Genomic DNA, 27103 nt, shown 5'->3' with positions numbered 1-27103 from the left:
GCTCCATCTCTCTCCTGCTTCACCAGCTCCATCTCTCTCCTGCTTCACCAGCTCCATCCCTCTCCTGCTTCACCAGCTCTATCTCTCTCCAGCTTCACCAGCTCCATCTTTCTCCGGCTTCACCAGCTCCATCTTTCTCCTGCTTCACCAGCTCCATCTTTCTGCTGCTTCACCAGCTCCATCTTTCTCCTGCTTCACCAGCTCCATCCCTCTCCTGCTTCACCAGCTCCATCTCTCTCCTGCTTCACCAGCTCCATCACTCTCCTGCTTCACCAGCTCCATCTCTCTCCTGCTTCACCAGCTCCATCTTTCTCCTGTTTCACCAGCTCCATCTTTCTCCGCTTCACCAGCTCCATCTTTCTCCTGCTTCACCAGCTCCATCTTTCTCCGCTTCACCAGCTCCATCTCTCTCCTGCTTTCACCAGCTCCATCTTTCTGCTGCTTCACCAGCTCCATCCCTCTCCTGCTTCACCACCTCCATCCCTCTCTTGCTTCACCAGCTCCATCCCTCTCTTGCTTCACCAGCTCCATCCCTCTCCTGCTTCACCAGCTCCATCTCTCTCCTGCTTTCACCAGCTCCATCCCTCTCCTGCTTCACCAGCTCCATCCATCTCTTGCTTCACCAGCTCCATCCCTCAACTGCTTCACCAGCTCCATCTCTCTCCTGCTTTCACCAGCTCCATCTCTCTCCTGCTTTCACCAGCTCCATCTTTCTGCTGCTTCACCAGCTCCATCTTTCTCCTGCTTCACCAGCTCCATCTCTCTCCTGCTTCACCAGCTCCATCTCTCTCCTGCTTTCACCAGCTCCATCTCTCTCCTGCTTTCACCAGCTCCATCTTTCTGCTGCTTCACCAGCTCCATCCTTCTCCTGCTTCACCAGCTCCATCTTTCTCCTGCTTCACCAGCTCCATCTCTCTCCTGCTTCACCAGCTCCATCCATCTCTTGCTTCACTAGCTCCATCCCTTTCCTGCTTCACCAGCAACATCCCTCTCCTGCTTCACCAGCTCCATCCCTCTCCTGCTTCACCAGCTCCATCTCTCTCCTGCTCCACCAGCTCCATCCCTCTCCTGCTTCACCAGCTCCATCTCTCTCCTGCTTCACCAGCTCCATCCCTCTCCTGCTTCACCAGCTCCATCTCTCTTCTGCTTCACCAGCTTCATCCCTCTCCTGCTTCACTAGCTCCATCTCTCTCCTGCTTCACCAGCTCCATCTTTCTCCTGCTTCACCAGCTCCATCCCTCTCCTGCTTCACCAGCTCCATCTCTCTCCTGCTTCACCAGCTCCATCCCTCTCCTGCTTCACCAGCTCCATCTCTCTCCTGCTTCACCAGCTCCATCTTTCTCCTGTTTCACCAGCTCCATCTTTCTCCGCTTCACCAGCTCCATCTTTCTCCTGCTTCACCAGCTCCATCTTTCTCCGCTTCACCAGCTCCATCTCTCTCCTGCTTTCACCAGCTCCATCTTTCTGCTGCTTCACCAGCTCCATCCCTCTCCTGCTTCACCACCTCCATCCCTCTCTTGCTTCACCAGCTCCATCCCTCTCTTGCTTCACCAGCTCCATCCCTCTCCTGCTTCACCAGCTCCATCTCTCTCCTGCTTTCACCAGCTCCATCCCTCTCCTGCTTCACCAGCTCCATCCATCTCTTGCTTCACCAGCTCCATCCCTCAACTGCTTCACCAGCTCCATCTCTCTCCTGCTTTCACCAGCTCCATCTCTCTCCTGCTTTCACCAGCTCCATCTTTCTGCTGCTTCACCAGCTCCATCTTTCTCCTGCTTCACCAGCTCCATCTCTCTCCTGCTTCACCAGCTCCATCTCTCTCCTGCTTTCACCAGCTCCATCTCTCTCCTGCTTTCACCAGCTCCATCTTTCTGCTGCTTCACCAGCTCCATCCTTCTCCTGCTTCACCAGCTCCATCTTTCTCCTGCTTCACAAGCTCCATCTCTCTCCTGCTTCACCAGCTCCATCCATCTCTTGCTTCACTAGCTCCATCCCTTTCCTGCTTCACCAGCAACATCCCTCTCCTGCTTCACCAGCTCCATCCCTCTCCTGCTTCACCAGCTCCATCTCTCTCCTGCTCCACCAGCTCCATCCCTCTCCTGCTTCACCAGCTCCATCTCTCTCCTGCTTCACCAGCTCCATCCCTCTCCTGCTTCACCAGCTCCATCTCTCTTCTGCTTCACCAGCTTCATCCCTCTCCTGCTTCACTAGCTCCATCTCTCTCCTGCTTCACCAGCTCCATCTCTCTCCTGCTTCACCAGCTCCATCCCTCTCCTGCTTCACCAGCTTCATCCCTCTCTTGCTTCACTAGCTCCATCCCTTTCCTGGTTCACCAGCTCCATCCCTCTCCTGCTTCACCAGCTCCATCCATCTCCTGCTTGACCAGCTCCATCCCTCTCCTGCTTCACCAGCTCCATCTCTCTACTGCTTCACCAGCTCTGTCCCTCTCCTTCTTCACCAGCTCCATCCCTCTCCTGCTTCACCAGCTCCGTCCATCTCCTGCTTCACCAGCTCCATCCCTCTCCTGCTTCACCAGCTTCGTCCCTCTCCTGCTTCACCAGCTCCATCTTTCTGCTGCTTCACCAGCTCCATCTTTCTCTTGCTTCACCAGCTCCATCCCTCTCCTGGTTCACCAGCTCCATCCCTCTCCTGCTTCACCAGCTCCGTCCATCTCCTGCTTCACCAGCTCCATCCCTCTCCTGCTTCACCAGCTTCGTCCCTCTCCTGCTTCACGAGCTCCATCTCTCTCCTGCTTCACCAGCTCCATCCCTCTCCTGCTTCACCAGCTCCATCTCTCTCCTGCTTCACTAGCTCCATCTCTCTCCTGCTTCACCAGCTCCATCTCTCTCTCCTGCTTCACCAGCTCCATCCCTCTCCTGCTTCACCAGCTCCATCCCTCTCCTGCTTCACCAGCTCCATCCCTCTCTTGCTTCACCAGCTCCATCCCTCAACTCCTTCACCAGCTCCATCTCTCTCCTGCTTCACCAGCTCCATCCCTCTCCTGCTTCACCAGCTTCATCTCTCTCCTGCTTCACCAGCTCCATCCCTCTCCTGCTTCACCAGCTCTATCTCTCTCCTGCTTCACCAGCTCTATCTCTCTCCTGCTTCACCAGCTCCATCTCTCTCTCCTGCTTCACCAGCTCCATCCCTCTCCTGCTTCACCAGCTCCATCTTTCTGCTGCTTCACCAGCTCCATCTTTCTCTTGCTTCACCAGCTCCATCCCTCTCCTGGTTCACCAGCTCCATCCCTCTCCTGGTTCACCAGCTCCATTTTTCTGCTGCTTCACCAGCTCCATCTTTCTCTTGCTTCACCAGCTCCATCCCTCTCCTGGTTCACCAGCTCCATCCCTCTCCTGCTTCACCAGCTCCATCTCTCTCCAGCTTCACCAGCTCCATCCTTTTCTTGCTTCACCAGCTCCATTTTTCTTCTGCTTCACCAGCTCCATCTCTCTCCTGCTTCACCAGCACCATCCCTCTTCTGCTTCACCAGCTCCATCTCTCTCCTGCTTCACTAGCTCCATCTCTCTCCTGCTTCACCAGCTCCATCTCTCTCTCCTGCTTCTCCAGCTCCATCCCTCTCCTGCTTCACCAGCTCCATCTCTCTCCTGCTTCACCAGCTCCATCCCTCTCCTGCTTCACCAGCTCCATCCCTCTCCTGCTTCACCAGCTCCATCCCTCTCCTGCTTCACCAGCTCCATCCCTCTCCTGCTTCAACAGCTCCATCCTTTTCTTGCTTCACCAGCTCCATTTTTCTTCTGCTTCACCAGCTCCATCCCTCTCCTGCTTCACCAGCTCCATCCCTCTCCTGCTTCACCAGCTCCATCCCTTTCTTGCTTCACCAGCTCCATCCGTCTCCTGCTTCACCAGCTCTATCCCTCTCCTGCTTCACCAGCTCCATCTCTCTCCTGCTTCACCAGCTCCATCCCTCTCCTGCTTCACCAGCTCCATCCCTCTCCTGCTTCACCAGCTCCATCCCTCAACTGCTTCACCAGCTCCATCTCTCTCCTGCTTCACCAGCTCCATCCCTCTCCTGCTTCCCCAGCTCCATCTCTCTCCTGCTTCACCAGCTCCATCCCTCTCCTGCTTCACCAGCTCTATCTCTCTCCTGCTTCACCAGCTCCATCTCTCTCTCCTGCTTCACCAGCTCCATCCCTCTCCTGCTTCACCAGCTCCATCTTTCTGCTGCTTCACCAGCTCCATCTTTCTCTTGCTTCACCAGCTCCATCCCTCTCCTGGTTCACCAGCTCCATCCCTCTCCTGCTTCACCAGTTTCATCTTTCTGCTGCTTCACCAGCTTCATCTTTCTCTTGCTTCACCAGCTCCATCCCTCTCCTGGTTCACCAGCTCCATCCCTCTCCTGCTTCACCAGCTCCATCTCTCTCCAGCTTCACCAGCTCCATCCTTTTCTTGCTTCACCAGCTCCATTTTTCTCCTGCTTCACCAGCTCCATCCCTCTCCTGCTTCACCAGCTCCATCCCTCTCCTGCTTCACCAGCTCCATCCCTTTCTTGCTTCACCAGCTCCATCCGTCTCCTGCTTCACCAGCTCCATCCCTCTCCTGCTTCACCAGCTCCATCCCTCTCCTGCTTCACCAGCTCATCTCTCTCCTGCTTCACCAGCTCCATCCCTCTCCTGCTTCACCAGCTCCATCCCTCTCTTGCTTCACCAGCTCCATCCCTCAACTGCTTCACCAGCTCCATCTCTCTCCTGCTTCACCAGCTCCATCCCTCTCCTGCTTCACCAGCTCCATCCCTCTCCTGCTTCACCAGCTCCATCCCTCTCCTGCTTCACCAGCTCCATCCTTCTCCTGCTTCACCAGCTCCATCTCTCTCCTGCTTCACCAGCTCTATCTCTCTCCTGCTTCACCAGCTCCATCTCTCTCTCCTGCTTCACCAGCTCCATCCCTCTCCTGCTTCACCAGCTCCATCTTTCTGCTGCTTCACCAGCTCCATCTTTCTCTTGCTTCACCAGCTCCATCCCTCTCCTGGTTCACCAGCTCCATCCCTCTCCTGCTTCACCAGCTCCATCTTTCTGCTGCTTCACCAGCTCCATCTTTCTCTTGCTTCACCAGCTCCTTCCCTCTCCTGGTTCACCAGCTCCATCCCTCTCTTGCTTCACCAGCTCCATCTCTCTCCAGCTTCACCAGCTCCATCCTTTTCTTGCTTCACCAGCTCCATCCCTCAACTCCTTCACCAGCTCCATCTCTCTCCTGCTTCACCAGCTCCATCCCTCTCCTGCTTCACCAGCTCCATCCCTCTCTTGCTTCACCAGCTCCATCCCTCAACTCCTTCACCAGCTCCATCTCTCTCCTTCTTCACCAGCTCCATCCCTCTCCTGCTTCACCAGCTCCATCCCTCTCCTGCTTCACCAGCTCATCTCTCTCCTGCTTCACCAGCTCCATCCCTCTCCTGCTTCACCAGCTCCATCCCTCTCTTGCTTCACCAGCTCCATCCCTCAACTGCTTCACCAGCTCCATCTCTCTCCTGCTTCACCAGCTCCATCCCTCTCCTGCTTCACCAGCTCCATCCCTCTCCTGCTTCACCAGCTCCATCCCTCTCCTGCTTCACCAGCTCCATCCTTCTCCTGCTTCACCAGCTCCATCTCTCTCCTGCTTCACCAGCTCTATCTCTCTCCTGCTTCACCAGCTCCATCTCTCTCTCCTGCTTCACCAGCTCCATCCCTCTCCTGCTTCACCAGCTCCATCTTTCTGCTGCTTCACCAGCTCCATCTTTCTCTTGCTTCACCAGCTCCATCCCTCTCCTGGTTCACCAGCTCCATCCCTCTCCTGCTTCACCAGCTCCATCTTTCTGCTGCTTCACCAGCTCCATCTTTCTCTTGCTTCACCAGCTCCTTCCCTCTCCTGGTTCACCAGCTCCATCCCTCTCTTGTTTCACCAGCTCCATCTCTCTCCAGCTTCACCAGCTCCATCCTTTTCTTGCTTCACCAGCTCCATCCCTCAACTCCTTCACCAGCTCCATCTCTCTCCTGCTTCACCAGCTCCATCCCTCTCCTGCTTCACCAGCTCCATCCCTCTCTTGCTTCACCAGCTCCATCCCTCAACTCCTTCACCAGCTCCATCTCTCTCCTGCTTCACCAGCTCCATCCCTCTCCTGCTTCACCAACTCCATCTCTCTCCTGCTTCACCAGCTCCATCCCTCTCCTGCTTCACCAGCTCCATCTCTCTCCTGCTTCACCAGCTCTATCTCTCTCCTGCTTCACCAGCTCCATCTCTCTCTCCTGCTTCACCAGCTCCATCCCACTCCTGCTTCACCAGCTCCATCTTTCTGCTGCTTCACCAGCTCCATCTTTCTTTTGCTTCACCAGCTCCATCCCTCTCCTGGTTCACCAGCTCCATCCCTCTCCTGCTTCACCAGCTCCATCTCTCTCCAGCTTCACCAGCTCCATCCTTTTCTTGCTTCACCAGCTCCATTTTTCTTCTGCTTCACCAGCTCCATCTCTCTCCTGCTTCACCAGCACCATCCATCTTCTGCTTCACCAGCTCCATCTCTCTCCTGCTTCACTAGCTCCATCTCTCTCCTGCTTCACCAGCTCCATCTCTCTCTCCTGCTTCACCAGCTCCATCCCTCTCCTGCTTCACCAGCTCCATCTCTCTCCTGCTTCACCAGCTGCATCCCTCTCCTGCTTCACCAGCTCCATCCCTCTCCTGCTTCACCAGCTCCATCCCTCTCCTGCTTCAACAGCTCCATCCTTTTCTTGCTTCACCAGCTCCATTTTTCTTCTGCTTCACCAGCTCCATCCCTCTCCTGCTTCACCAGCTCCATCCCTCTCCTGCTTCACCAGCTCCATCCCTTTCTTGCTTCACCAGCTCCATCCGTCTCCTGCTTCACCAGCTCTATCCCTCTCCTGCTTCACCAGCTCCATCTCTCTCCTGCTTCACCAGCTCCATCCCTCTCCTGCTTCACCAGCTCCATCCCTCTCCTGCTTCACCAGCTCCATCCCTCAACTGCTTCACCAGCTCCATCCCTCTCCTGCTTCCCCAGCTCCATCTCTCTCCTGCTTCACCAGCTCCATCTCTCTCTCCTGCTTCACCAGCTCCATCCCTCTCCTGCTTCACCAGCTCCATCTTTCTGCTGCTTCACCAGCTCCATCTTTCTCTTGCTTCACCAGCTCCATCCCTCTCCTGGTTCACCAGCTCCATCCCTCTCCTGCTTCACCAGCTTCATCTTTCTGCTGCTTCACCAGCTTCATCTTTCTCTTGCTTCACCAGCTCCATCCCTCTCCTGGTTCACCAGCTCCATCCCTCTCCTGCTTCACCAGCTCCATCTCTCTCCAGCTTCACCAGCTCCATCCTTTTCTTGCTTCACCAGCTCCATTTTTCTCCTGCTTCACCAGCTCCATCCCTCTCCTGCTTCACCAGCTCCATCCCTCTCCTGCTTCACCAGCTCCATCCCTTTCTTGCTTCACCAGCTCCATCCGTCTCCTGCTTCACCAGCTCCATCCCTCTCCTGCTTCACCAGCTCCATCCCTCTCCTGCTTCACCAGCTCATCTCTCTCCTGCTTCACCAGCTCCATCCCTCTCCTGCTTCACCAGCTCCATCCCTCTCTTGCTTCACCAGCTCCATCCCTCAACTGCTTCACCAGCTCCATCTCTCTCCTGCTTCACCAGCTCCATCCCTCTCCTGCTTCACCAGCTCCATCCCTCTCCTGCTTCACCAGCTCCATCCTTCTCCTGCTTCACCAGCTCCATCTCTCTCCTGCTTCACCAGCTCTATCTCTCTCCTGCTTCACCAGCTCCATCTCTCTCTCCTGCTTCACCAGCTCCATCCCTCTCCTGCTTCACCAGCTCCATCTTTCTGCTGCTTCACCAGCTCCATCTTTCTCTTGCTTCACCAGCTCCATCCCTCTCCTGCTTCACCAGCTCCATCTTTCTGCTGCTTCACCAGCTCCATCTTTCTCTTGCTTCACCAGCTCCTTCCCTCTCCTGGTTCACCAGCTCCATCCCTCTCCTGCTTCACCAGCTCCATCCCTCTCCTGCTTCACCAGCTCCATCCCTTTCTTGCTTCACCAGCTCCATCCGTCTCCTGCTTCACCAGCTCCATCCCTCTCCTGCTTCACCAGCTCCATCTCTCTCCTGCTTCATCAGCTCCATCTCTCTCCTGCTTCACTAGCTCCATCCCTCTCCTGCTTCACCAGCTCCATCTCTCTCCAGCTTCACCAGCTCCATCTTTCTCCTGCTTCACCAGCTCTATCTTTCTTCTGCTTCACCAGCTCCATCTCTCTCCTGCTTTCACCAGCTCCATCTTTCTGCTGCTTCACCAGCTCCATCTTTTTCCTGCTTCACCAGCTCCATCCCTCTCCTGCTTCACCAGCTCCATCTCTCCCCTGCTTCACCAGCTCCATCCCTCTCCTGCTTCACCAGCTCCATCTCTCTCCTGCTTCACCAACTCTATCTTTCTCCTGCTTCACCAGCTCCATCTTTCTCCGCTTCACCAGCTCCATCTCTCTCCTGCTTTCACCAGCTCCATCTTTCTGCTGCTTCACCAGCTCCATCTCTCTCCTGCTTCACCAGCTCCATCCCTCTCCTGCTTCACCAGCTCCATCCCTCTCTTGCTTCACCAGCTCCATCCCTCTCTTGCTTCACCAGCTCCATCCCTCTCCTGCTTCACCAGCTCCATCTCTCTCCTGCTTTCACCAGCTCCATCCCTCTCCTGCTTCATCAGTTCCATCCCTCTCCTGCTTCACCAGCTCCATCCCTCAACTGCTTCACCAGCTCAATCTCTCTCCTGCTTTCACCAGCTCCATCTCTCTCCTGCTTTCACCAGCTCCATCTCTCTCCTGCTTTCACCAGCTCCATCTTTCTGCTGCTTCACCAGCTCCATCTTTCTCCTGCTTCACCAGCTCCATCTCTCTCCTCCTTCACCAGCTCCATCTCTCTCCTCCTTCACCAGCTCCATCTCTCTCCTGCTTTCACCAGCTCCATCTTTCTCCTGCTTCACCAGCTCCATCTTTCTCCTGCTTTACCAGCTCCATCTCTCTCCTGCTTCACCAGCTCCATCCATCTCTTGCTTCACCAGCTCCATCCCTTTCCTGCTTCACCAGCTTCATCCCTCTCCTGCTTCACCAGCTCCATCCCTCTCCTGCTTCACCAGCTCCATCCCTCTACTGCTTCACCAGCTCCATCTCTCTCCAGCTTCACCAGCTCCATCCCTCTCCTGCTTCACCAGCTCCATCCCTCTCCTGCTTCACCAGCTCCATCCCTCTACTGCTTCACCAGCTCCATCTCTCTCCTGCTTTCACCAGCTCCAGCCCTCTCCTGCTTCACCAGCTCCATCCCTCTCTTGCTTCACCAGCTCCATCCCTCTCCTGCTTCACCAGCTCCATCCCTCTACTGCTTCACCAGCTCCATCTCTCTCCTGCTTTCACCAGCTCCATCCCTCTCCTGCTTCACCAGCTCCATCCCTCTCTTGCTTCACCAGCTCTATCTCTCTCCTGCTTCACCAGCTCCATCCCTCTTTTGCTTCACCAGCTCCATCTCTCTCCTGCTTCACCAGCTTCATCCCTCTCCTGCTTCACTAGCTCCATCTCTCTCCTGCTTCACCAGCTCCATCCCTCTCCTGCTTCACCAGCTCCATTCCTCTCCTGCTTCACCAGCTCCATCCCTCTCCTGCTTCACCAGCTCCATCCCTCTCCTGCTTCACCAGCTCCATCCCTCTCCTGCTTCACCAGCTCCATCCCTCTCCTGCTTCACCAGCTCCATCCCTCTCCTGCTTCACCAGCTCCATTCCTCTCCTGCTTCACCAGCTCCATCCCTCTCCTGCTTCACCAGCTCCATCCCTCTCCTGCTTCACCAGCTCCATCTCTCTCCTGCTTCACCAGCTCCATCCCTCAACTGCTTCACCAGCTCAATCTCTCTCCTGCTTTCACCAGCTCCATCTCTCTCCTGCTTTCACCAGCTCCATCTTTCTGCTGCTTCACCAGCTCCATCTTTCTCCTGCTTCACCAGCTCCATCTCTCTCCTCCTTCACCAGCTCCATCTCTCTCCTGCTTTCACCAGCTCCATCTTTCTGCTGCTTCACCAGCTCCATCTTTCTCCTGCTTCACCAGCTCCATCTTTCTCCTGCTTCACCAGCTCCATCTCTCTCCTGCTTCACCAGCTCCATCCATCTCTTGCTTCACCAGCTCCATCCCTTTCCTGCTTCACCAGCTCCATCCCTCTCCTGCTTCACCAGCTCCATCCCTCTCCTGCTTCACCAGCTCCATCCCTCTCTTGCTTCACCAGCTCCATCCCTCTACTGCTTCACCAGCTCCATCTCTCCTGCTTCACCAGCTCCATCTCTCTCCTGCTTTCACCAGCTCCATCCCTCTCTTGCTTCACCAGCTCCATCTCTCTCCTGCTTCACCAGCTCCATCCCTCTTTTGCTTCACCAGCTCCATCTCTCTCCTGCTTCACCAGCTTCATCCCTCTCCTGCTTCACTAGCTCCATCTCTCTCCTGCTTCACCAGCTCCATCCCTCTCCTGCTTCACCAGCTCCATTCCTCTCCTGCTTCACCAGCTCCATCCCTCTCCTGCTTCACCAGCTCCATCCCTCTCCTGCTTCACCAGCTCCATCTCTCTCCTGCTTCACCAGCTCCATCCCTCTCCTTCTTCACCAGCTTCATCCCTCTCTTGCTTCACCAGCTCCATCCCTTTCCTGGTTCACCAGCTCCATCCCTCTCCTGCTTCACCAGCTCCATCCCTCTCCTGTTTCACCAGCTCCATCCCTCTCCTGCTTCACCAGCTCCATCCCTCTCCTGCTTCACCAGCTTCATCCCTCTCCTGCTTCACTAGCTCCATCTCTCTCCTGCTTCACCAGCTCCATTCCTCCCCTGCTTCACCAGCTCCATCCCTCTCCTGCTTCACCAGCTCCATCCCTCTCCTGCTTCACCAGCTCCATCTTTCTCCTGCTTCACCAGCTCCATTCCTCCCCTGCTTCACCAGCTCCATCCCTCTCCTGCTTCACCAGCTCCATCCCTCTCCTGCTTCACCAGCTCCATCTCTCTCCTGCTTCACCAGCTCCATCCCTCTCCTGCTTCACCAGCTCCATTCCTCCCCTGCTTCACCAGCTCCATCCCTCTCCTGCTTCACCAGCTCCATCCCTCTCCTGCTTCACCAGCTCCATCCCTCTCCTGCTTCACCAGCTCCATCCCTCTCCTGCTTCACCAGCTCCATCCCTCTCCTGCTTCACCAGCTCCATCCCTCTCCTGCTTCACCAGCTTCATCCCTCTCCTGCTTCACCAGCTCCATCTCTCTCTCTCCTGCTTCACCAGCTCCATCCCTTTCCTGGTTCACCAGCTCCATCCCTCTCCTGCTTCACCAGCTCCATCTCTCTCCAGCTTCACCAGCTCCATTTCTATCCTGATCCACAAGTTCAATCCCTCTCCTGCTTCACCAGCTCCATCCCTCTCCTGCTTCACCAGCTCCATTTCTATCCTGATCCACAAGTTCAATCCCTCTCCTGCTTCACCAGCTCCATCCCTCTCCTGCTTCACCAGCTCCATCCCTCTCCTGCTTCATCAGCTCCATCCCTCTCCTGCTTCACCAGCTCCATCTCTCTCCTGCTTCACCAGCTCCATCTCTCTCCTGCTTTTCAAGCTCCATCCCTCTCCTGCTTCACCAGCTCCATCTCTCTCCTGCTTCACCAGCTCCATCCCTCTCCTGCTTCACCAGCTCCATCCCTCTCCTGCTTCACCAGCTCCATCCCTCTCCTGCTTCACCAGCTCCATCTCTCTCCTGCTTTTCAAGCTCCATCCCTCTCCTGCTTCACCAGCTCCATCTCTCTCCTGCTTCACCAGCTCCATCCCTCTCCTGCTTCACCAGCTCCATCCCTCTCCTGCTTCACCAGCTTCATCCCTCTCCTGCTTCACCAGCTCCATCTCTCTCTCTCCTGCTTCACCAGCTCCATCCCTTTCCTGGTTCACCAGCTCCATCTCTCTCCTGCTTTTCAAGCTCCATCCCTCTCCTGCTTCACCAGCTCCATCTCTCTCCTGCTTCACCAGCTCCATCTCTCTCTCTCCTGCTTCACCAGCTCCATCCCTCTCCTGCTTCACCAGCTCCATCCCTCTCCTGCTTCACCAGCTCCATCCCTCTCCTGCTTCACCAGCTCCATCTCTCTCTCTCCTGCTTCACCAGCTCCATCCCTTTCCTGGTTCACCAGCTCCATCCCTCTCCTGCTTCACCAGCTCCATCTCTCTCCAGCTTCACCAGCTCCATCCCTCTCTCCTGCTTCACCAGCTCCATTTCTCTCCTGCTTCACCAGCTCCATCCCTTTCCTGCTTCACCAGCTCCATCTCTCTCCTGCTTCACCAGCTCCATCTCTCTCTCTCCTGCTTCACCAGCTCCATCCCTCTCCTGCTTCACCAGCTCCATCCCTCTCCTGCTTCACCAGCTCCATCCCTCTCCTGCTTCACCAGCTCCATCTCTCTCTCTCCTGCTTCACCAGCTCCATCCCTTTCCTGGTTCACCAGCTCCATCCCTCTCCTGCTTCACCAGCTCCATCTCTCTCCAGCTTCACCAGCTCCATCCCTCTCTCCTGCTTCACCAGCTCCATTTCTCTCCTGCTTCACCAGCTCCATCCCTTTCCTGGTTCACCAGCTCCATTTCTATCCTGATCCACAAGTTCAATCCCTCTCCTGCTTCACCAGCTCCATCCCTCTCCTGGTTCACCAGCTCCATCCCTCTCCTGCTTCACCAGCTCCATCCCTCTCCTGCTTCACCAGCTCCATCCCTCTCCTGCTTCATCAGCTCCATCCCTCTCCTGCTTCACCAGCTCCATCTCTCTCCTGCTTTTCAAGCTCCATCCCTCTCCTGCTTCACCAGCTCTATCCCTCTCCTGCTTCACCAGCTCCATCCCTCTCCTGCTTCACCAGCTCTATCCCTCTCCTGCTTCACCAGCTCCATCCCTCTCCTGCTTCACCAGCTCTATCCCTCTCCTGCTTCACCAGCTCCATCTCTCTCCTGATCCACAAGCTCCGTGCTGTCTCTCGCTCCATATTTCACCAGCTTCATTGTCACCAGTTCCATCTCCAGCACATCCATGTGATAAGAGCTATCTTTCCCACAGTCTATATTTCTGCTGCAGCTCCATCTCCCCCTTACCCATCTACAGTCACATTAGCTTTCCTTATATCCTGAGATTCATTTAATTTCTCTTTTTTGTATTATCCATATCTCTCCTGCTTTCACGATCACCAATGGTGTTATCACCCACATTTCCATGACCCCCCCCCAGTTTCCCTGGCCCTCTCCCCGTTTTTTGTGCGCCCCCTCTAGTTACATCGCAGTGTTACATAGACTTCTCTTCCATTGACACATTGTCACAAGTAATAATAATGTCTACTATTTTAAAATATTTGTCTTTTGTGTCAAAAAAGGGAAGTTTTCCAACTTTTTGCAAAACATTTAGACTTTTGGGTATTCACTTTATGCCACATCTAGTGTGAACTGAGGATGGGGCCACCGGGGTGATGAATACGTGACCCCCGGCCCTAAAATCCCTGAATAGTGATCTGGACCATTCATTAGATCTATTGCTGATACAAGGCCAGTAAGAATTACCGGCCATGTAATAACGGAGTGCAGACACCGCCTTTATATAAGCAAGGTAGCCCGCACTAGTGACCTGTGCACAACCTCTCCTGGCCAGCGGCCAAGCTCCCCTCATCTAATCCCAGCGAGACCTTCCCAGAGCCCTCCTAATCCCATTAGAGAGTCAGCCTCCGAGCCCAGCAGCGGCTTAGCCCGAATCACACACGGCCTGCAGATGTGCACGGAACATTCCGGCCACACCGATCTAATGGAAGCCGCCATCCGCCGGGTCAGGTCTGCAAGTGGGGTCACATATTGCACCGATCACAGGCCGGAGCCCGAATCTAATGTCCCCATCAACGCCCAGATCCCTAACTGCGGAGATATCGGCGAGAGACGAGCACCGAGCCGATCCGACCGCAGCGACAACACAGAGCATCGGCCTAATAATCCATCCATCCATCTATATATCTATTATCTATCTATTATCTATCTATTATCTATCTATCTATCTATTATCTATTATCTATCTATTATCTATCTATTATCTATCTATTATCTATCTATCTATTCCTCTATCTATCTATCCCTCTATCTATTATCTATCTATTATCTATCTATCTATCTATCTATCTATTATCTATCTATTATCTATCTATCTATCCCTCTATCAAATCAAATCAAATAAGCTTTATTGGCAGGACCAAATACAAATTAGTTTTGCCAAAGCAAGTGTACATTAGGGACTGGGGCTGTGGGGATGGGGGGTGGGGACTGTAGGAAGGATGGATGGGGCACATCCAGGGTGGGGACTGTGGGGGCACTTCTAGGGTGGGGGCTATGGAAGTCCATGGCTTATGATGGGGCATATTCAGGGTGGGGACTGTAGTAACGGTGGTTGGGGCATATCCAGGGTGGGGATTGGGGGGCCACATCTGGGATGGGGGGCTATGGAAGTCCATTACTTATGATGGGGTATATCCAGGGTGGGGACACTTCTGGGATGGGGGCTATGGAAGTCCATGGCTTATGATGGGGCATATTCAGGGTGGGGACTGTAGTAACGGTGGATGGGGCATATCCAGGGTGGGGATTGGGGGGCCACATCTGGGATGGGGGGCTATGGAAGTCCATGGCTTATCATAGTTCTCTTTCTCGAAGTCTATGACATTCGCTCACATACCGCGCTGCTATCTCCACTGCGCTCTCTTCTTCCCCCAGCAGGATATATATTTTCTTATCTATCCCTCTATCTATCTATCTATCTATCTATCCCTCTATCTATCTATCTATTCATCTATTATCTATCTATCTATCTATTATCTATCTATCTATCTATCCATCTATTATCTATCTATCTATCTATCTATCCCTCTATCTATCTATCCCTCTATCTATCCCTCTATCTATCTATCTATCTATCTATCCATCTATTATCTATCTATCTATCTATCTATCCCTCCATCTATCTATCTATCTATCCTTCTATCTATCTATTATCTATCCCTCTATCAAATCAAATCAAAATCAAATAAGCTTTATTGGCAGGACCAAATACAAATTAGTTTTGCTAAAGCAAGTGTACATTAGGGACTGGGGCTGTGGGGATGGTGGGTGGGGACTGTAGGAAGGATGGATGGGGCACATCCAGGGTGGGGACTGTGGGGGCACTTCTAGGATGGGGGCTATGGAAGTCCATGGCTTATGATGGGGCATATTCAGGGTGGGGACTGTAGTAACGGTGGTTGGGGCATATCCAGGGTGGGGATTGGGGGGCCACATCTGGGATGGGGGGCTATGGAAGTCCATGGCTTATCATAGTTCTCTTTCTGGAAGTCTATGACATTCGCTCACATACCGCGCTGTTATCTCCACTGCGCTCTCTTCTTCCCCCAGCAGGATATATGTTTTCTTATCTATCCCTCTATCTATCTATCCCTCTATCTATCTATTATCTATCCCTCTATCTATCTATCTATCTATCTATCTATCTATCTATCTATCCCTCTATCTATCTATTATCTATCCCTCTATCTATCTATTATCTATCCCTCTATCTATCTATCTATCCCTCTATCTATCTATTATCTATCCCTCTATCTATCTATCTATCTATCTATCTATTATCTATCTATCTATCCCTCTATCTATCTATCTATTCATCTATTATCTATCTATCTATCCCTCTATCTATCTATCTATCTATCCATCTATTATCTATCTATCTATCCCTCTATCTATCCCTCCATCTATCTATCTATCTATCCTTCTATCTATCCCTCTATCTATCTATCCATCTATCCCTCTATCTATCTATCTATCTATCTATCTATCCCTCTATCTATCTATCTATTATCTATCTATTATCTATCTATCTATTCCTCTATCATATCTATTATCTATCTCTATCTATATCTCTCTATCTATCTATTATCTATCTATCTATCTATCTATCTATTATCTATCTATCTATTATCTATCTATCTCTCTATTTATCTATCTATCTATTATCTATCCCTCTATCTATCTATCTATTATCTATCCCTCTATCTATTATCTATCTATTATCTATTATCTATCCATCTATCTATCTATCTATCTATTATCTATTATCTATCTATCTATCCTTCTATCTATCTATCTATCCATCTATCTATCTATCTAGCTATCCTTCTATCTATCTATCTATCTATCTATCTATCTATCTATCTATCTATCTATCTATTATCTATCTATCTATTATCTATCTATCTATCCCTCTATCTATCTATCTATCTATCTATTATCTATCTATCTATTATCTATCTATCTATCCATCTATCTATCTATCTAGCTATCCTTCTATCTATCTATCATGAATCTGTCCACTTTCCCACATGACATGATATATAGATATTTCTGACCGGTCACCTTGTACATAATCTGCATGTGTAATGTAAATCAGTGAAACCACTCCCCTAATTGACTATCTATTATCTATTATCTATCCCTCTATCTATCTATCTATCTATCTATCTATCTATCTATCTATCTATCCCTCTATCTATCTATCTATCTATCTATCTATCCCTCTATCTATCTATCCATCTATTATCTATCTATCTATCTATCTATCCCTCTATCTATCCCTCTATCTATCTATCTATCCCTCTATCTATCTATCTATCTATCCCTCTATCTATCTATCTATCTATCCCTCTATCTATCTATCTATCCATCCATCCATCCATCTATCTATTATCTATCTATCTATCTATCCCTCTATCTATCTATCTATCTATCTATCTATCTATCCCTCTATCTATCCTTCTATCTATCTATCTATCCCTCTATCTATCTATCTATCCATCCATCCATCCATCCATCTATCTATTATCTATCTATCTATCTATCCCTCTATCTATCTATCTATCTATCTATCCCTCTATCTATCTATCTATCTATCTATCTATCTATCCCTCTATCTATCTATCTATCTATCTATCTAGCTATCCTTCTATCTATCTATCATGAATCTGTCCACTTTCCCACATGACATGATATATAGATATTTCTGACCGGTCACCTTGTACATAATCTACATGTGTAATGTAAATCAGTGAAACCACTCCCCTAATTGACAAGCCACGCCCATTTTCTTAAAGGGGCTCGTTATTTTTGGGCCTGGACCTCTGCTCCGGTTTATGCTGACATTTTCCGGAGCCTCCTTATTCTCCAGATCGCGGTTCCTCGCTTTCTGATTACTGTCGATGATAAATGTGACCGGCAGTAACATAAAAATATAAATCCAGCACCCTGGACACATAATGAAAATGTAAAAGTCATTAATCTGGCTGTTAACCCCTTCACAACCAGCACTCACATCACCTCTTCCCCCCCATCACCTTAAAAGCTTCCCTGGCGGCTTAGAGGTCCGATGTGAATGAGAAAGCAGAGAGGTCCCCCTCCTTGCCCAAATCCCTACACATTATCCCCGGCTTTCACTTGGATCTGACTTTCTCCTGTGGTGTCTGCTTTAATCCTCACTAATTGCCAGTAATTGGGTTCTTGCCCCGGGTCTCTGCAGGTGTTTGAAGGCACATCTGGGATAGATGCCAAGAAAACCACTTGCGAATTCACAGGGGACATCCTAAGGACACCTGTTTCCGAAGACATGCTGGGTACGTTGGACGGGGTTAATACAATGATGTCAGTGCAGGTAAAGTCCACGACACGTCCGTGTGGATGGTCGCACACGTTCTTCATGAGGTGATGGATGTGACAGTGTATGGTAGTCCATCATCAGACTGTCCGGTGCCCAATCGAGGCTCTCAGTGTGCGGCCAAACTTCCATGGTTACTTTTCTCTTAAAGTGTTTGTCTACTGAGGACAACCCTCTATTTGATGAAAATTATTTGACTGTGATCTCATCGCTGGTGATTTGGTCTCTGAGACTTTCCATAATTCTCTGCTATTCTGGTAGAACGTTGCTAAGTCATCCACAGTGTCCATAATTTTGGTCAACCACCATATCATGGTCCACATGCCCTGACCAGACTTTGAGGCTAGGAAGGACAATTTTGGTAAACCACTATACGGTGGTCCACATGCCCTGACCAGACTTTGAGGCTAGGAAGGACAATTTTGGTAAACCACTATACGTTGGTCCACATGCCCTGACCAGACTTTGCGGCTAGGAAGGACAATTTCAGTACACCACCATATAATGGTCCACATGCCCTGACCAGATTTTGAGGTTATGAAGGACAATTTTGGTCAACCACCATATGAGGGTCCACATATCGTGACCAGACTTTCAAGTTATGAAGGACAATTTTAATCAACCACCATATGGAGGTCCACATACCCTGACCAGACTTTGAGGTTATGAAGTACAATTTTGGTCAATAACCATATGATTGTCACGATAACTATAAGATAGCAGGGAACTGGGGCTTCTAAGCTGGCCCTCAAGCTAGGGGACCCTATGCTATTCCTAATCTCGGGGATATTTCTGATGGTGGAGAGGCCTGAGTCTCCATCCTGGTCCTGCTCCTGACCAGTACTGATCTGACTCCCCCTCCCCCTCCTTCTCAGGGAGGGACAGGATAGCAGTGTGATGAAACCCACAGATAAAGACAGACAAGGAAACAAAAAAAAAATCCTCTGTCACACCACACACACAAACACAAAGATAAAGACAGGAAAAAGATACAGGAGCAAAATCAAGAGCTCGAAGGAAGCAACAAAACAGGGGTAATCTCCACAACCGCTTCAAACAATAGGCATAACTGTCACCAGTAAGTCGGGGACACCACACCTCAAAGACCAATATAGAATAAACTAAGAATAAACTATAGCTGGCATGGGTGGAAGGTTACAACCTGCATAAATAGTAGGGGAGCAGATATGATTGACCTCCCCACAACACATCACCAAACCAGACCAGAGATTAACTCTTGCTAGCCTGCCTATGAATCAGCACACAGCATGTTGATACTCGAGTCTGCCTATGTTGATCCCAAACTGAACAGCAATCTGAACAGTGCCAACGCCACCATGACAGTCAATGAAGTTTGTGCAAATCTCCATGTGACATGATGGCTCACATACCCTGAACAGACTTTGAGGTTATGAAGGGTAGAGACAAGAACCATATGTGACTATTCAGTCCCCCCTTTTCTGGATGGGATCCAGAGATGTGTCCTGCTTTGCCTTTTCATGGTTACACATATCTCTATATGAGTGGAGCAAGACGACCCCCTTTGAAAAACAAAAAGAAATTATACTCTGTGTGGAGATGTTTATGCTGTATGTGTCTATATAGGACTACCCAGAGGTTACAGCAGAGAAGGCCATGAATGTGCAGAGGGTCATTAACGTTGGGCATAAAGTGGTGATGGTCTACGATGGTCTGTGATCAGATGAGGACTCCAGCTGTTCCGTGCCTAAACAAGGCTCAGGAAAATCTTTTATGAGATCTTTTTCTAAACATTTTTGGCTGCCTACGATGAACCTCCTTTTTCAAACAAGACCACAGGACACTGAGCTAATCGCTGGTGGCTTGGTTCCTGAGACTCTCCACAATCCTGCTATTCCTGTAGGGACTTCCACAGAGTCTACTGGGCAACCAAGTAATATATGGCCACATGAAGTTCCTCAGAAGATGAGGCGTTTCTTATGGACACGGCCTGTAATGGTGGTCCACATTTCTTCTTAGCTGAGCTTCTGGATTGAGGTTATCAAGAATTGGATTCTCTATCCTCATCATATGTGACCGGATTTTCAGATTTGGTCTTCTTTACCTTTCCTCTTGGCCCATCATTTTATAAGATGAGCAGCTTTTTTTTTTTTTTTTAACCAAAAAATGTTCATCTCCATTCATCCATTAGTCCCTAGCTTCAATCTCCAGTCTTTTCTTCTCGAATATTGTGTGGTGGTTCTTTTTACTTTTACTGGTCCCCTTGGGTTTTTGGGTGGTGTAGGATGGGGGCAACTGTCACACATACCTCTTTGACTAAGTCCCCAAAATCTACAACTTCTGATTCTGACCACCAGCCTCAAAGTTATAATTTGGCACATGGGGTGGCCGAAAACAAGGGACGTTTCTTCTTGTGGTGCCAAAAGGGGCACTTGGACAATTTGTCCAGCACTCAGTCCCTGCACTTACCATCCAGGTGTAGCCGGTAGACCAGACGTTGGCTGACCAGGAATAGTCCTCCCCCTCAGTCCTGGCTTCAGTATTAGGTCTTAGGTGAGGAGTGGTCCGGTGCTGAGCCCCCTCCCGTTGGCCCCCCCGAGCCTCTCTGTGGTAGGGATGACACTGATTCTTCTCCATTGAATGAGCTCTGCAGCGGTCACTGAACACCGGCATCGTGAAGAATGGTGACAATATAGCGACTCGACCACCCCCCACCCGAAATCAACCATTGCTCCCCCCCACTCCAAAAAAAGTAACAAAAAAACTTAATTAGTTTCACAACATTTGCCGAAAACATTGTAATAAATAAAGAAATCCGTCATTCATTTCCCATTTATAGAGCCCTTTGTCCGGCGCTAATAGCGCCTTCAGATAAAGTGAATTACGGGCCGGTGGGAGGTTGTTAATTAGGTCGGAGATTTCGAGACCTACAAGCTTAATGAGCGCCGGATTTTTCTCTCCTTTTTTATATTTTTTTTCCTGAGTCTGGATGAAAACCAACAGCGAAGGTCCCTGGCGAGGCCGTCCGGCCATTCAGAGCGCCGCTCAATGACACGCTGTATTCCCAGATGGACCCAGGGCAGGAAGGGGGGACGAGGCTGGAAAATGCTGGTGTAACTGGTGCCCAACCCGGACTGTTAACCCCTCCTGTCCCAGAATCAATCTATAGCCTCAATCCATTTCTGACCTCTGGGTTCTTTCACTTTGTCCAGCAATAAAAAAAAAATCCAAAAACTCAATTTCTTTTGCAATTGTGACTTTTTTTTAAGCTTTGTTGATTTATTTTTTTACTTTTAACTTTTTTCCTCTTTTTTTTTTTTCGATTTTTGAATGTTTTTTTTTTCATTTGAACATTATTTTTGTGATTTTAACACACAAAAAACCCCCAAAACTCAATTTCTTTTGAATTTATAATTTATTGTTTTATTTTATTTATATTTAGCTTTGTAGATTTACTTTTAGCTGATTTATTTCTATTTATGAATGTTTTTCTTTATTTGAACTTTATGTTTTTATCTTAAAACAAAAAAAAATCCAAAAACTCAATTTGTTTTGAATTTGTATTTTTTTTAGCTTTGTAGATTTATTTTTAATCTATTTTTTCTTATTTTTTTAGATTTATGAATGTGTTTTTCTTTATTTGAATTTTTTTGGTATTTAAAAAAAAAAAAAAAATGATAATCCAAAAACTCTTTTGAACTTGTAATTTATTTATTTTAGCTTTGTAGATTTATTTTAAACAAGGGTTTTTTTTCCCTTACTTTGAATTTATGAATATATATTTCTATATTTGAACTGTATATTTATTATTTTTACACCAAAAATTTCCAAAAACTCAATTTCTTTAGAATTTTTTTTAACCTTTTAGATTTATTTATTTATTTTTTTCCTTCATTTTATTATTTTAACACAATGTTCAAAAACAAAAACTCAATTTCTTTGGAATTTGTTTTTAACCTTTTAGATTTATTTATTTTTTTATTTTACTTTTTTGTTTTTTCTTCATTTTTATTATTTTAACACAATGTTCAAAAACAATTTCTTTGGAATTTTTATTTACACTTTTAGACTTATTTTTTTCTTATTTTTTTTAATTATTGAATGTTTTTTTCTTCATTTTTATTATTTTAACAAACATTCCAATAACACAATTTCTTTAGAATTACTATTATTAATTTATTTTTAGCTTTGTAGATTTGCTTTTAATCTATTTTTTTTCAGTTTATGAATATATTTTTTCTTCACTCTTGTCATTTTAACACAAAAAAATTCCAAACACCCAGATTCTTTTGAATTTGCCTTTATTTTTTTTTATGTAATTTTTTTTTTTTTAGCTTTATAGATTTATTTGTATATTTTTATTATTATTATTATTATTATTATTATTATTATTATTATTTTGGATTTATACATAGGTTTTTCTTCATTTGGATTTTATTTTTTTATTTTAACACTTCGGGTATATTTCTTATTAGGAGAAAATATAAAAAAAAAAAAACTCTGAAAGTGGAATTATTTTGTCTCTGTTTGATTAAAAATTTCCATTTTAGTTTTTCTTTTTCCCGTGAGACATAATTTTTTTGTTTTTATATTGACGTAAAAAATTTTTTTTTAATTTTTAGAGAAGAGTTTTTTTATAGAGTTTACATGTTGAATAATCACTATATATATATATATATATATATATATATATACACACACAAATTTTTTTTTCTTTATTTTTACATATATATATATATATATATATATATATATATATATATATATATATATATATATATATATATATATATATGTGTAAAAATAAATAAAAAAAAATGTGTATGTGTGTATATATATATTATATACATATATATATATATATATAAAATGTATGTGTGTGTGTGTATATGCATATATATATATATATATATATATATATATATATATATATATATATATATATATATAATAAAATTGATGAAAAAGAAAAAAAAAATTCCACCACTTTTGTTTTTCCATCTAAATCACCGGATTACTTTTCTTGTGGATCCATGTGATCATATTGTTACCAATTTTTTTTTTTTATTTTAATGCGAATTTGCTTTGCGCGCCATATTCTATGACCCATATTTTTTTTTCCATATGGTCATGTGAGGACTTGTTTTTTGCGACGCGATCTAGAGCTTTCTATTGTTCCATTTCTGGGTTTGTACAACTTTTTCTTTTGCCTTAAATTGCAGGATTTTAGCTTTTCAGCCCTCCACCCACCTGTACCCTATGATGATTCCTCGTGCAGAAACGTCACCATCTATTTTCCCTTAAAGGGATATTTCCGTCACCCGGTGTCTCTTCTATTGTGGCTTCATGTATTCCCTACAATGTCGGAGGCATCCAGAGTCACTGAGATTCCATTTTTCGTGTTTTCCTCGCCACCAGGTGGCGCTATTTAATGACCAGTTTGGCTAGATACATGTCTGGCCGCTCTACCCAGGCAGATTTTCACTCATGGAGTCTAGAAAAGCTGAAAACCAAGCCCCCGCTTTCTTGTGTTCCCAGAATTGATGTATCCAGTAGACATTTCTATGGCTTCTGCTGACACTTTCCCTGTTCCGGGGGTCACTACTGCTTTTTGTATAAGCACCGATCAGACACAACTTCCCACCAATCGCTTTTTCTTTTTGAGGTAATACAGATTTTTAAGGTGCATACAGCGCCACCTGCTGGTCACAAAGGGCACTGCTGCTCCAGAGAAATGGACGTAATGGGCCTTTAAATGACATTTTAATTTGAGGTATTGATATGAGCGCGTTTATTCCTGCGCCTCGGTGGCTGCTGTCAGATATGGACCCTGCGGAGGTTAATCACAGCCCTTGTAGTGCAGCGAGTCTCTATTTCAGATGGGTCCAATATTAGAGCCGTCTGGAGGCCGCCCCGAAGCCTCCGCTCCTCTCACCTGCAGCCCTGTAACGTGATGTCTCACATCTCTGTCTGTGCGTCAGGGGCACAAGTGACACGAAGTAAGAGGCGCTGAGGTGGCGGAGAAGGTTACTGACCTTTCATGGTCACTGAGCCGGGATCCTGGCAGGAGGTGAATGTGCAGTGACAGGAGGAGCAGCAGGATGGTCCCCGAGAGCCTGGAAATGGGCCCTGACATCAGAGCACAGAGCCGGCACAGGTAGCCGGACCCCCGCACGTGGCCTACATGTCACCAAGGGAAAGGACACAAGGAGCTGCACGTGACCTGAGGTGGGGGATACAGAGAAGATGGACGAGGGAAAGAGAAGCAAAGAGAGAGAGAGAAAGACAGAAGAAACGTGACCGACTGCACCTGAGGCGGGGGATACAGGGAAGACGGACGAGGGAAAGAGAGACAGAAAGACGGAAGAAACGTGACCGACTGCACCTGAGGCGGGGGATACAGAGAAGATGGACGAGGGAAAGAGAAGGAAAGCGAGAGAGAGAAAGACAGAAGAAACGTGACCGACTGCACCTGAGGTGGGGGATACAGGGAAGATGGACGAGGGAAAGAGAGAGAGAGAAAGACATAAGAAACATGACCGAGCGCACCTGAGGCGGGGGATACAGAGAAGATGGACGAGGGAAAGAGAAGGAAAGAGAGAGAGAGAAAGACAGAAGAAACGTGACCGACTGCACCTGAGGTGGGGGATACAGGGAAGACGGACGAGGGAAAGAGAGACAGAAAGACGGAAGGAACATGACCGAGTGCACCTGAGGCGGGGGATACAGAGAAGATGGACGAGGGAAAGAGAAGGAAAGAGAGAGAGAGAAAGACGGAAGGAACATGACCGAGCGCACCTGAGGTGGGGGATATAGAGAAGATGGACGAGGGAAAGAGAAGGAAAGGGAGAGAGAGAAAGACGGAAGGAACATGACCGAGTGCACCTGAGGTGGGGGATACAGAGAAGATGGACGAGGGAAAGAGAAGGAAAGGGAGAGAGACAGAAAGACGGAAGGAACATGACCGAGTGCACCTGAGGTGGGGGATACAGAGAAGATGGACGAGGGAAAGAGAAGGAAAGGGAGAGAGAGAAAGACGGAAGGAACATGACCGAGTGCACCTGAGGTGGGGGATACAGAGAAGATGGACGAGGGAAAGAGAAGGAAAGGGAGAGAGACAGAAAGACGGAAGGAACATGACCGAGTGCACCTGAGGTGGGGGATACAGAGAAGATGGACGAGGGAAAGAGAAGGAAAGGGAGAGAGACAGAAAGACGGAAGGAACATGACCGAGTGCACCTGAGGTGGGGGATACAGAGAAGATGGACGAGGGAAAGAGAAGGAAAGGGAGAGAGACAGAAAGACGGAAGGAACATGACCGAGTGCACCTGAGGTGGGGGATACAGAGAAGATGGACGAGGGAAAGAGAGACAGAAAGACGGAAGGAACATGACCGAGCGCACCTGAGGCGGGGGATACAGGGAAGATGGACGAGGGAAAGAGACGGAAAGGGAGAGAGAGAAAAAGACGGAAGGAACATGACCGAGCGCACCTGAGGCGGGGGATACAGGGAAGACGGACGAAGGAAAGAGAAGGAAAGAGCGAGAGAGAGAAAGACGGAAGAAACATGACCGAGCGCACCTGAGGCGGGGGATACAGGGAAGACGGACGAGGGAAGGAGATAGGAGGGATAGAAGAGAGCAAAAGAAAGGGAAAAAAAAGTGACCGAGCGCACCTGAGGCGGGGGATACAGAGAAGATGGACGAGGGAAAGAAGGAAAGAGAGACAGAAAGACGGAAGAAACATGAACGAGCGCACCTGAGGCGGGGGATACAGGGAAGACGGACGAGGGAAAGAGAGACAGAAAGACGGAAGGAACATGACCGAGCGCACCTGAGGCGGGGGATACAGGGAAGACGGACGAGGGAAAGAGAAGGAAAGAGCGAGAGAGAGAAAGACGGAAGAAACATGACCGAGCGCACCTGAGGCGGGGGATACAGGGAAGACGGACGAGGGAAGGAGATAGGAGGGATAGAAGAGAGCAAAAGAAAGGGAAAAAAAAGTGACCGAGCGCACCTGAGGCGGGGGATACAGAGAAGATGGACGAGGGAAAGAAGGAAAGAGAGACAGAAAGACGGAAGAAACATGAACGAGCGCACCTGAGGCGGGGGATACAGGGAAGACGGACGAGGGAAAGAGAGACAGAAAGACGGAAGGAACATGACCGAGTGCACCTGAGGTGGGGGATACAGAGAAGATGGACGAGGGAAAGAGAGACAGAAAGACGGAAGGAACATGACCGAGCGCACCTGAGGCGGGGGATACAGGGAAGATGGACGAGGGAAAGAGACGGAAAGGGAGAGAGAGAAAAAGACGGAAGGAACATGACCGAGCGCACCTGAGGCGGGGGATACAGGGAAGACGGACGAAGGAAAGAGAAGGAAAGAGCGAGAGAGAGAAAGACGGAAGAAACATGACCGAGCGCACCTGAGGCGGGGGATACAGAGAAGATGGACGAGGGAAAGAGAAGGAAAGGGAGAGAGACAGAAAGACGGAAGGAACATGACCGAGTGCACCTGAGGTGGGGGATACAGAGAAGATGGACGAGGGAAAGAGAAGGAAAGGGAGAGAGACAGAAAGACGGAAGGAACATGACCGAGTGCACCTGAGGTGGGGGATACAGAGAAGATGGACGAGGGAAAGAGAAGGAAAGGGAGAGAGACAGAAAGACGGAAGGAACATGACCGAGTGCACCTGAGGTGGGGGATACAGAGAAGATGGACGAGGGAAAGAGAGACAGAAAGACGGAAGGAACATGACCGAGCGCACCTGAGGCGGGGGATACAGGGAAGATGGACGAGGGAAAGAGACGGAAAGGGAGAGAGAGAAAAAGACGGAAGGAACATGACCGAGCGCACCTGAGGCGGGGGATACAGGGAAGACGGACGAAGGAAAGAGAAGGAAAGAGCGAGAGAGAGAAAGACGGAAGAAACATGACCGAGCGCACCTGAGGCGGGGGATACAGGGAAGACGGACGAGGGAAGGAGATAGGAGGGATAGAAGAGAGCAAAAGAAAGGGAAAAAAAAGTGACCGAGCGCACCTGAGGCGGGGGATACAGAGAAGATGGACGAGGGAAAGAAGGAAAGAGAGACAGAAAGACGGAAGAAACATGAACGAGCGCACCTGAGGCGGGGGATACAGGGAAGACGGACGAGGGAAAGAGAGACAGAAAGACGGAAGGAACATGACCGAGTGCACCTGAGGCGGGGGATACAGGGAAGATGGACGAGGGAAAGAGACGGAAAGGGAGAGAGAGAAAAAGACGGAAGGAACATGACCGAGCGCACCTGAGGCGGGGGATACAGAGAAGATGGACGAGGGAAAGAGAAGGAAAGGGAGAGAGACAGAAAGACGGAAGGAACATGACCGAGTGCACCTGAGGTGGGGGATACAGAGAAGA

General features: G+C 48.9%; 1 protein-coding gene across 1 annotated transcript in view; it reads left to right on the top strand.

Moving 5' to 3' along the window:
• Window positions 1–27103, top strand: part of ATP6V1B1 (ATPase H+ transporting V1 subunit B1) — a 143625-nt gene that overhangs the window by 98913 nt on the left and 17609 nt on the right. The window contains exon 4 of the mRNA XM_075332515.1: window positions 17589–17682. Within this exon, the coding sequence (XP_075188630.1) occupies window positions 17589–17682 (94 nt within the window). The remainder of the gene's footprint in view (window positions 1–17588; window positions 17683–27103) is intronic.

This window comes from Anomaloglossus baeobatrachus, chromosome 1 (genome assembly GCF_048569485.1).
Source record: "Anomaloglossus baeobatrachus isolate aAnoBae1 chromosome 1, aAnoBae1.hap1, whole genome shotgun sequence".
NCBI classification, from domain to species: domain Eukaryota; kingdom Metazoa; phylum Chordata; class Amphibia; order Anura; family Aromobatidae; genus Anomaloglossus; species Anomaloglossus baeobatrachus.
The sequence above is the reverse complement of the archived record's forward strand: the minus strand, read 5'-3'. Positions and strand labels throughout refer to the sequence as shown.